Source organism: Saccoglossus kowalevskii, chromosome 21 (genome assembly GCF_978046115.1).
Source record: "Saccoglossus kowalevskii chromosome 21, keSacKowa6.1, whole genome shotgun sequence".
NCBI lineage: Eukaryota > Metazoa > Hemichordata > Enteropneusta > Harrimaniidae > Saccoglossus > Saccoglossus kowalevskii.
This window is the reverse complement of record NC_140661.1, coordinates 7,826,653-7,838,211: the sequence shown is the minus strand read 5'-3', so window position 1 is coordinate 7,838,211 and position 11,559 is coordinate 7,826,653. Positions and strand designations below refer to the sequence as shown.

Here is an 11,559-nt window from a genome sequence, read left to right as displayed (position 1 = left end):
GCTATCAAGTTATTTTTTTTGAATGAAATCAGAAATTGTTCCACCTATCCAAAAAAAGGGATTAATATTTACAAAAAAAATCTGCACATACATGTACAACAATTTTGGAAAAAATAGGTGCTACACAGAAAATGACAGAAGAAAAACTATTTATATGAAAAAAAAGCATTGGAGGAAAGGAAAAAAAATGTACAGCATCACCCTGAAGACAACCCTAGATCAATAGGAAGAAACAAATAGGAGTTATTTTCATTTCACCCTTTCACAATAAAAATGTATTACATTTCACACAATTTTTACACAATTCTTGGTTAAAATGAAGTAACATGCAGACAGACACTCCACTACAAAATTCAATAGCCCGGCCATTGAAGTGTACATATATATGTAAACAGACTCACAGTAGAAAATAAGGAAAAATACAGGAAACAAAATTTACAATAATGATATCAATGGAATGCCCATACCACAATAACTGCAGCTTACTCAGGCGTTAAGAGCAATACAACTCATTCCAGACATACAGGAAAGGACTCAAATTTATATGCAACAAAATACGATAAAAACAAAGGTGTATATTTAAATCGCCTATGGTGGCGCACACGTCTTCACAATAAAATTTATAATTGAATATTTGCAGACCGTATATTTAGTTAAGTGTCAGAACACATTTGCAGTTAAAATCCGTTATATCGTCAAACTAAATTATTTTTTATAACTAATATCTAACATGAATTGGTCAGAATGAATCTAATTTGAATAATACTATAATCAGCACTTCATATTTGATAACCGTGATGCATTTGCTACAATGGCCGATATATCTAAATAAGGCTGGAAATGGAGGTTTGATGGCGGTGAGCTGAATATTCAGTGTCCAATATGTTGAAAAAATATGTTGGTCAGCAATTCAGATAAAGAGACCTTGAACACAGTGATTGGGGCCTAACAAACCATATGCTTCTGGTCAGTTCAACACCAAAACAATTGAAGGCCGATGTCTTTCCCACTTAAGTTGTCACTATACAGCGTTGACGAATTGATTGAACATTTCTTCAAAATTTGTACGTCATTGAATAGTTTAGCACAATCGCATCAATACTCCATTTTGGAAAAACAATTTGACTAGAATTATTTTCAGGCATAAGGGTCGATACTTCGAAACAAAGGGGGTGGTAAATAATTCAGTTGATATTTATTGGTGTCCATAAAAACGAACACCCAACGCGGTCATTGGACCATGTTATTTAACTTGCAATGTAAATGTTAGTAATAACAAAAGTAATGTAAATCGTAAATCCATCCATTGCATTTTATAAAAAATTACATGTGTATTTCTTACAATGCTGTGTTCTTTAGAAGTTGGTATGAAAATGCGTATGGGAATGGTAAAAAAAAGTCCAATACATTCTTGGTCCCTCCTCCATTCAGAATTATCAACCCCTATCTGAACATATTGCAAGAATTCCTTATCTGATTTGTCTCAATATTTATCTTGGTAACTAAGGTAACCAGCACCATTATATTTGGCAGTCACGTGTTCACGCAGTCCCGTTTAAGAACACTGAGAATTAAGATGAAAGCATTTCACTCAAGAGAACTATTCCTTTTTTAAGAAGCTTGCCATTCTCCGTTTCATACAAGCAAGGCCAAACGTAGCGGACGATTCTTTCTCCATTATTTGGAGTGACGTCACAGGTACTGTCCGGTTGATGTTCGGTGCTGTTATAGCAACGATTGTCAATCGAAACGTCTAATGGCGGAAACTGGATATTCAGTTGCCATGACACTTTGCAACAAACTTGCACGTATCGTTGGAATTGGTCGTTTTCTTTTATTTTACTAATAAATGATTCTGAAAAGTCGTCTTCAATCCAGTCATACAAACCCTGCAAAAGGAAGACGTGTAAATTAAGGTGATTAATATAAATAAATGAAAAAAATCGTTATGTAAATTTGAAATATTCTGTTTCAAACTATTTAACTATAATTGATTTATGTTGTGTCCTTATTAACGTTAAGTAAGGTACCCCAAACTAAAGTCAAAAAGCGTGGGCCAAAGAAATGGTTTCCGGGAGACCAAAAATAAAAGGAATGACATCCATTATTCTGCAGATGAAATAATTAAACGACAATGTACCATCTGTGACGTCAACATGACGTATATGGGTGATGTCTATGTCATTCAAATCGACAACTGTGTTTGGTTGTGTAGAAGTTCGTCATCTACATTATGGAGGGAATCTTTCAATAACAGTCTTCATTGATTGTCGATTACAGATTAAAATAACATTGACGCTTTGAACAGGCTTCGTGTCATCAATTTATCCTTCTGTGCTTCGTGTCACAAGAGGGCGCGTTATAATAAATTTGTATATACCTCTTCTATTTCTGTCAGTGGGCATGAATTCATATTCTCATTTAGGAAGGATGTGATTTCTCTTCTCATTGACGCTGGTAGTTCTACCTCAGACGTGTCCTGTTTAAAAAATAACCATGACAACGCTTAAATTTGACATATGAACCTGTTTGACAATGCCGTATTAATTAGTAATGGCTTTATCAATGACACAATGGTGTACAGTAGCTAGTGAATCACTGTTAGAAATGAAGTAATGTTATCTAGTTAATGACTAATGACATCGTGCTAACTCGTGAAGACGTAATGTTACAAGAAAATGACGTAATATTATTTAGAAATGAGGTAACGTTTTTCATTGATAACTTGATGTAATGTCATCAAAGCGATGTTATGCAATCTAGCAATGACGTGATTTGCTAGTAATGACGTAATGATATCTATAAATGACGTACACACCTTTGTATCCAACGCATTGGGTGGATTACCAGGGCTATTGAGAATTGAGGACAATAAATCATACAACGTCATCACTAAATATTTAGCGGTACGAAAACATGCCTATTGGAGACAGATAATATTATGGGATATAGTTTAATAACATAACAATAAATCGTAACAATATATAAAATTATATATTTTTAATGTTATTTTTGTTTATTTATAATTATGTTTGGAGGGTTTCACTTGCCGTTATTAAGTTTTTTTGATATATGATATACAAAACTTAATAACGGCAAATATAAAAAACTTTATGTACATCTATATATCTATGATATGGTGTATAACGAATATATATAATTTGAACATAATCAGTCAAAGCATATCATAGATATGACTCTAGAAGTGCATTCATTTACACAAAATGGCCGTCAGTATATAGTAAACCTTAAGTGAGAATTTAATTTACTGATCAAAGTTCGATTTAGTCTTGGCACACCTCAACGAATTGCTGCTAATTATAAACATGTAGTTACGAGCAAGACTCATTATGATTGAAATACGATGTAGGTATAGGCTTCTTTTTTTTTTAAATTTTCAATCTTTTATATATAAAACTATATATTTATTATTTTAATGCTATTTATGTTTATTTATGAATATTTTTGGAGGGTTTTACTTGCCGTTCTTAGGTTTTTTTTATATACGATTTAAAAATCTTAATAAAGGCAAGTATAAACAACTTAATAACGGCAAGTAAAACCAAATATAAATCATAATAAACATAATCACAATAAGTCATAAATAAACATAAATAAACAAAATAAGTCATAAATAAACATAAATAAACAAAATAAGTCATAAATAATCATAAAATAATATATGTATATAACATTATTTTTAAAATGAAGCCTTTACCTACATCAGATTTTAATCATATTGGAGCAAAACCGTAGAGGGAGAATAACACAATTCGAAAATGTTATTTTAGGGTAGACTTGGCCTCGGTTCAATAAAGGTAAATAAAACCACGTGGAAGTAACTTGAACCTCGCCACTAGATGGCGTAAATTCCGTATAATATGTTCGAATTTGTAGATAGTGTTTAATTTACCATAAAAGAATTGCAAAGAAAATCTACTCTTTGATTTTCATCTTTGAGTTCATCCTGGAAACCGTTATTTAGTTCTTTCAGTGTCCGGGTTCTTTCACGACTTTCGAGGTGCCAAAAAGAAGACACCACATTGGAGATGATCGAAGTCCTTTCTACTTCCGCCCTTCTCTCCGCACTGTCAGTAGTGGTATTGGCTGACATCATTTCCGTTAATCTATTAATAGAACAATCACTAAGCATTGATCAATGCCACTATCTAGGGACGAGTTATGTAAAACTGGGTCACACAATCGCGTTCTGTATATGTTAAAATCCACACACAAAAATCAAGCAAAGACCTACTACGGTGAACATTGCGGTCAAAGCACATATTGCACAAATGTGCTGTGAAGAATATGCAAGCAAATGCAGGAAAAAAACTGAAAGAAAGATAAAAAATGTACAGATAAGACAACGTCAAAAAAATGTACTGGTCACATTCTCCCACCCACCCATTTTTAAAATGCTTGAAGCTGATTGAGTTTTGGTGAATATTATCAGAGAATATGGGCACATGCCATTATGGAATAGTCCCATAAAATGAACTAATATATAAAGACATTAATTTAACCTATGAGTTAGTATCACCGGTGTTTATGTTCATCATTTTGATTCTCTCAGGGTTTAAATTTAATTTGTTTAATTTGGCGTTCTTCACTTATCGTCGGAAATGGCGAAATTAAGAGGCGTCCGTCGGCGTGCAGCACGTATTTTTATGTAAACAAATGTATTTGACAGGCGATGTATGCACCGTGTCGGACCCTAATCGAACACGACGTCATCGCGACAACCGCCACACGTTAATAATTCTCAAGTGAAAAAATGTTCACGGTGTTAGTGAGAATAAATCATTCAGTTAAAATAAAACAACTAATCTAATCTCGTACGAGACATTTGTTCGACATATAAGGGTTTGACAGCCATTAATCGCGAACAGTTAGATGTTACCCCGCCCATTACGTGTTGTTACGGCGCTATGTTGTTGTATTTATCGACCTTTGACAACCAGCGATAGAGTATTCTACATTTTCACATTTGACCTAAGGTCATCATTTCGATACAACAAACATGCATACTCTGTTACAGATGACGTCATAATCTTTTATGTTGAGTTATCACGTTACGTCTATCTCCATGGTTATTGCTTACCGTGTTTTTAAATCCTGATTCTCTTCCGCCATTTTACTCGCTGCAACTTGTAGTTGTTGACATTGTTGTTTCAGCATATGGTGATATTGTTTTAATTTTTCGTTTTCTTCCGCAGTAATCGAACTTTCTCCGCCATTTGGCAACGCATTCTGCTGTTCTAAACTAGAAGCCTGTTCCTTTAATTGCTTGTTCTGTGCGCGTAGTTGATCCAGTTCTCGGTTTAATGCTGCGGTTTTCTCTTCCTCTAGAGATAAAGATCTTTGAAGCAAACCTATCGCCTCGGATATCAGAATTTGCGATTCGTCGCCGGATATATTCGAAGGGTTGTTATTGTACACGCTTACCGGTGCCTGCTTCGCGTTCCGTAATCTCGGTGCAGGCTGAGGCGGGGCGATTGGCGTGGTCCTGCGCACCAATCCTTGCGGTATGGCTACTGTTTGTACCTCACCTGGGTTGGGTAAACTGCCATCACTAATACGGCGGTACGATTCGTTAGGTGAAGATTCCTCCATTGTTGACGAATCTGAGTTCTTTGGAGGCGTGTTAGCAAATTTCAAGTTCCCTTTTCGTCGAAGTGCGGAAAACATAATGCATATAGCGATTCAATCCCTGTTTCTATCCTGAAACCATGAAGCGAAATATATAGTGTTGCTCAACAGGTGGTTCCGGCTTTGTATTCGTTTACAATATGGTTCGACAGAGTTCTGTGTCAACTGTCGTGCGTCGCAGTATGTCAAAGGGTAACACGGATCTCATTAACTCGCTGTGTTTCTAAGAAAAACCTTATAACTGCATTATAATCCAGGTTCATATGTCGTCGATCCTGCAAACAAACAGAAAATATCAAAATATGTCTTACTACTGTATTGTAACACAATAGATATGAAATATCGTCGATTTCTAGAGCAAGAACAAGATTAATTTGACACAACATCACACTGTATAACAAAATACAATCTCTAAAACTGAACTGTACAACACGGCACATTCCAAAATATCATAGCTTACTTTGTACGTGCGTGGTAGATGTCTCCCAGCAGGACCGTGGTACAACACCGATTGCAGGGTATGTCCCACTGTGCATTAAGCATATTATCTGACTTCCTTGTAGCCACAGAATAGTGGTTCAATGCACTTTACTCTATTAATTGATACCAATATATGTACCTCTAACCCGCGGTACTTCCATTGAAAAGGTGTCTCGGTATGCTCAACAGTATTAACCCCCGTTTTTGAGATTCAGCCGATCTTTTTACCCCCATTCTACATATTTTCGACAATTTTAACTAACCGTGAACAATGCTTTGATGGTAAACGCCAATTTCGGGGCTATTTTCGAGCCAAAAAGCGACCCAACGTCGACTTCGTGAGCCCAATTTTAAATTGGATGCTCCAACACACACTCTATCTAAGTGTCTTTTTTAATAACGCCAACACTAATTCTTTCCCTCCTGTTTCCACTCTACCCACCCATTTTGTGTATACCCCTAAAAATATACTAAAGTTTTTTTAAGATGTTCAAATTTGCCGTGTGGTTTTTGAAAGTGGCAATATTAGTTATTTTTGAACAAATTCAGATGTTTTTGCACAATTTTATATTATTTTTATAACATTAGTCTGTTCTATGTAATTGTTGACCAAATGAACGTAAATTCCTATTGCCTCATAGTACAAGTCTTACAAAACTGTACGACCCTGTCAAAAAATTAAGTGTTATACGAACGATTAAAACAATCTATAACTTCTTAATCCTTTATTTTTAAAGTCCCTTATATATATACATACCCTGTTACAGATATTTATGCAGTAATATTAATACAAATTACATGTCACCGAAACGTCAGTAGAAATAAAATATTGAAGATCAAGTTCTGGTTGAGCTACTATTTCTTATTACCCACTATATTAACCACTTGGTGTGCTCCCATACTTCAATGAAGACTTCTAACGTTGTAGTTGGACAGACTCTATTTTTTTACTACTTGACAATCGTGATCAAAATATCGATCCACCCGTCAAAGCAAAGTCTGACAATAATTCCGAACTGTAACCCCTTCAGTCCCGTAAACAAAACTGTGAACATCCACGAACTTGTGTGTTTACTGGTTTCCATGCCGACTCACGGACCGAGTTCACGGGATTAATATCCCATTATGTGTGTACACTGAACACAATTGATATCAACTCTCGGAGATCTCACAGACACGATAAATACTAGTATTGAGACTGTATGGGGATTATATATATCACCGAGGGCGGCATTTATGCCATGTACTTGGCAAGCGATTTAAAGCATGGACGATATCGTCAGTGTTTACAGCTTTGTTTTTACATAACAATGTATTTATACATCAGGGCATTCATATAAACATTGTATTTTCCATACATTAGTATCAAGGCACTCGCGTAAACAATGTGTTATCCAGGCACGCACGGTGTGCTGCGAGTGTTAGATGGACTGAGAACGAGGTCGAATGAATGATGACCCCAAACGAGAAGACAGTTATAAAGTGATGTAACTTATACTCAAAACTCTTACAGGTACATATGTTAACAATGACGGATCATTGTGGGTTGTGAATTGGATAGTTCAAAACCTTATGTAGAAGTATATAGATTGTATGCTACGAATATTATAAAACCACAGCAAACCCACCTAATAGTCTTGCATGTTTTATTAACCGTGTTTAATAAAATCGTCTGTGTCATTTGTCACGTGTGGGTATTATATTTTTTTTCTGTTTCGACATATTGATTAAATCCACGGTCACGCATGATTGGATTTATACAGACACAGTGTACAATTATATGTTTTAGTTGTTGATATACTAGTATATTATATATGTGTAATGACATTACAACAAATACTACTTACCCACTAATGGTCTCCTTGTGTACGCTATGACTTCGTGTGCCCCATAGTCGTTAAATCACATGACGATTATAAAACAGTCTGAGTGCCAACTGTTTATGTCGATCAGTGTTATAATATTGTTTATGCTGATTGTTTCAGCTGTGTCCAAAAGCCACTACAAACTTTTATATCTCGATCTCTGATTGGTTGAAAACAAAGTTATTACTGGTTTTGTCCAATTAGGACGAGTGTAACAAAGACGTTCACCATATTGTATGTCGCCAAATGCTGCACAGGTTCTCTCTATTTTTAGAACTAATCCATCAAAGTAGCTGGCACACTGTCTATCGAGTGATCAATTCAATTTGTCACTATATTCAAATTATATTGTTTCATATAACGATAACAAAGTAACTTCCGTCGTTAAGGTAAGAAATTCAATGGTCTGGACATGTAAGGCCTTGGAATAAATGTCTACTGGGACATAATTCACCAGGACATTCGTGGGAAATGCCGGGGGGGGGGGGGTAAATTCGATATGAAAAGCTTACAGAAATAGCGAGTATTTTGAGCAAATTTATTACATGATTTGTGTATTTAGCTGCAATCTATAATCTGGTTTGGTCTGAGGGTGTCAATGGTTAGTTGCGCCCTCTACCGACACGTTCAGTCGCGTGGAATACATCCACTGTGTCACCAAAATGACGTACATTGTGATTTAATGTCGTTCAATGCAACAAGCAGAGAAACGTTACCTTCTAAACAAATGTTTTATTGAAGGACGATTGCTGATCGAAGCTATCTCGACGTTGTAAAATGTCTACGTCACAGAGTCGCTTCGTCAATAGAGGGCGTAACAACTACTGAGGAAAGGTGTATTCACATTCTCTGGAATAAGTCTAATAAAACTTCGGTATAAAACCTTGAAAGAAGTTTTTTTTTACAGTTCTCAATGACTTGTGACATGATTTCAAAACTTTAGATGAAAAAAGTTGTGTTAATTTATCAAAAAAACGTGTATAGGTGAAATTGAGCACCAATATATTGGCAGAGTACCTTCTGATACTCAGTTGGGATGTAACATGACTCATCGTAAATATGCTAGTCACATGCAAGTCATTACTAGATAACATTGACTTTGTTGTTTCAGACCTTTCGCCAATTTATTTCTATAATTTCTACGACAACAACTACTTGTTCTGTATATATTCATCTAGGTTTTGTTCACACAGCAGGAAATATTTTTGGAGGATTTTTCATTTTTCTATGTATCAACCGATTATATAATCCAAATATGAATAAAATGAGCAAGTACAATTATCAGGCTTGGATATACGGGAATTTCGTTTCTATACCAGCAATACGGGAATCCGGGCAGTATTTATCTTTCCTTGATTAAAAATATTTGTTTATTTTGGGAAAGTTTGGAATTCATAATGATAATAGTAATGGTGTTGGTAATGATCGTAGTACAATTGCACAAAATTATAATAATGTTAAATCTGCATGAGCCGCTGAACTTACGATGCGTCATGAATCAACTTGGAACGAGACTACAAGCTACAAGCTGTAATGGGACAGAATATTAAATGATCGATTAGGTTTCTGTCGTGGAAAAAAATGGTAGTACCACGGATAGTTTGTCCAGAACAGCGAAAATTGTATGAAAAATGTAGTAAAACATCAAATTTGGAGCACTAGTTTGGAGTCATGATTGGTTTCACTATATATCAATTATAATTATTTTTCATTTGCAATATTTATTTTTCCCCAAAATCTGCCATTAGAAGACGGAAATAAAAACTAAGACAACTATGAAAAAATAAATTCTACAGGTAAAATTCCAGAAAAGTACAAAACTTATTAAAAACAATAACGTTTTTTTTCTGCCTGGAATGTTTCGAATTGAGATAATTCAGTTAAAACATTTTGTTCAAAAGCACTGAATAGCACAAGTTATCTTACCTACAAGCAAAAACATAGTTGAACCCTGGTGACCTTGCCCTTTGTTATATAATATTATTCCCTTCATCATAGTTTGTTTCAATATGAATATGCATTGTCATAATTAATTTTAAATACAAACAAGTGTTGGGGTTGAAACAACAATGGGAAAGCAGTAAACCGAATGTCCTTGATAGATGTAAATATCTTACAAAAACATTGGCTAAACATATTTTTTATTTAATTCAGATCTTGATCAAAGTTTGGCACCAAATTCATAGGAGTGCTTATATTGATTTTCAAAATATTTTATCAGATTTGTTTGCATGATATTTTCATACAGGACATCTGTCGTTCATACTCAGGGAAGACTTTGTACTGTAGAATAAGGTGACTAAGTTTGATAAAGTTTGGAATAGAATTAGTAAAGTTATTGTGCACACAATAAGAATTATTAACGACAACAACGACGACAACGATGGACAGAAATTGTTCCCTAATATACCTTTCCATTCCATCTGTTATGGTACAGGCAAAGTGAAAACGCATCAAATGGTCAGATAAGTATACAATAAATGTGTATAGAGGGCGCCATTACAACACAAGTATTTTATGTTCTGTAAACTCATATAAACCTAGTGAAAACCATCCATGCTAGGCATTTATTGTAGAGATGTCAATACGTTATCATTGAATAAATTTGCATGGCTAATAAGATAAACCAACCATCCATGCTAGGCATTTATTTTAAAGGCGTCAGTCAACACTTTGACTTTTGAATAAATTTGCATGGCTAATAAGACAAACTGACTATTCATGCTAGGCATTTATTGTAGAGGGATCACTGTGTGACTGTTGAATAAATTTGGATAATTATAATAAGACAAATCAACAATCCATGTTCAGCATTTACCGTATTGTTGTTTATTATTAGCTTATGGTTTTTTGTTCAAGTTACATCTAGTTATGAACATCAAGTTGCAAAGATGACCATACTCATCCAACTTTTGCGAAACCATGTCCGAATTGTAACTCTAAGTTCAATTACTTAACAGAACTTTGAGTTAAGAGCAACATACATTTTTGTTTTTGTTGAACATCCGCATTTCGTAACTTAAACTTTAATTAACAGTTAACTGAACTTCGAGTTATGAGCAACATACAACATTGAACCAAACAAAAAAATTTATGTTGCCTATTACTTGGCTAACTGTTAATTAATGTTTGGGTACTAAATGTGGACGTTCAACTTAAACATCAATATATGTTGCTCGTAACTTTTTGCTAACATTGAACATTGAGGTATAATTTGGACGTGGTATTGCAAAAGTTGGCATGATTTCTAAAATAGGGGCATAGTCATTTTTGTAACTCAATGTTTTGTACCGTAAAATCTGTATTAGAAGCCGCATCCCTAATAGAAGTCGCACCTGTTCTTTTTGAACAATTGAGAACCAAAAATACATTATTTCTCATATGTGTAGATGCTCAAATAGAAACCGCATTGTACTACTAGTATTTTAATAGAAGCCGCGGCTTCTAATACAGATTTTACAGTAACTCATATCCGTAACTCAAAAAATTCAGCATCTCCAGTCTTGCAATCAACAAGTGCATACAGATATACAACAACAAATATATAGACAGCAACAAACCTATA

The 11,559-nt window shown here is 34.7% G+C and overlaps 1 protein-coding gene across 1 annotated transcript; it reads right to left on the bottom strand.

Annotated features, from left to right (window-relative positions):
- Nucleotides 1–132: 132 nt before the first annotated feature.
- LOC144358030 (uncharacterized) lies at nt 133–8,070 on the bottom strand. The gene is made up of 6 exons (XM_085495220.1): nt 7,977–8,070; nt 5,102–5,924; nt 3,914–4,127; nt 2,819–2,920; nt 2,381–2,479; nt 133–1,889 (listed from the first exon to the last, which is right to left on the bottom strand). Exons 2-6 carry the CDS (start codon nt 5,686–5,688, stop codon nt 1,572–1,574), a joined length of 1,320 nt encoding a protein of 439 aa, XP_085351346.1. The 5' UTR covers nt 5,689–5,924; nt 7,977–8,070; the 3' UTR covers nt 133–1,571.
- Between the last annotated feature and the right edge of the window lie 3,489 nt (nt 8,071–11,559).

What these genes read in the sequence shown, in the direction of transcription:
- LOC144358030 (XM_085495220.1), bottom strand. Translation starts at nt 5,688, where the DNA reads ATGTTTTCCGCACTTCGACGAAAAGGGAACTTGAAATTTGCTAACACG. An exon ending in TTCTTTGCAATTCTTTTATG is followed by an intron (nt 2,921 to 3,913) that starts GTAAATTAAACA and finishes TGTCTCCAATAG; the next exon opens with GCATGTTTTCGTACCGCTAA. An exon ending in CACTGACAGAAATAGAAGAG is followed by an intron (nt 1,890 to 2,380) that starts GTATATACAAAT and finishes TTCCTTTTGCAG; the next exon opens with GGTTTGTATGACTGGATTGA.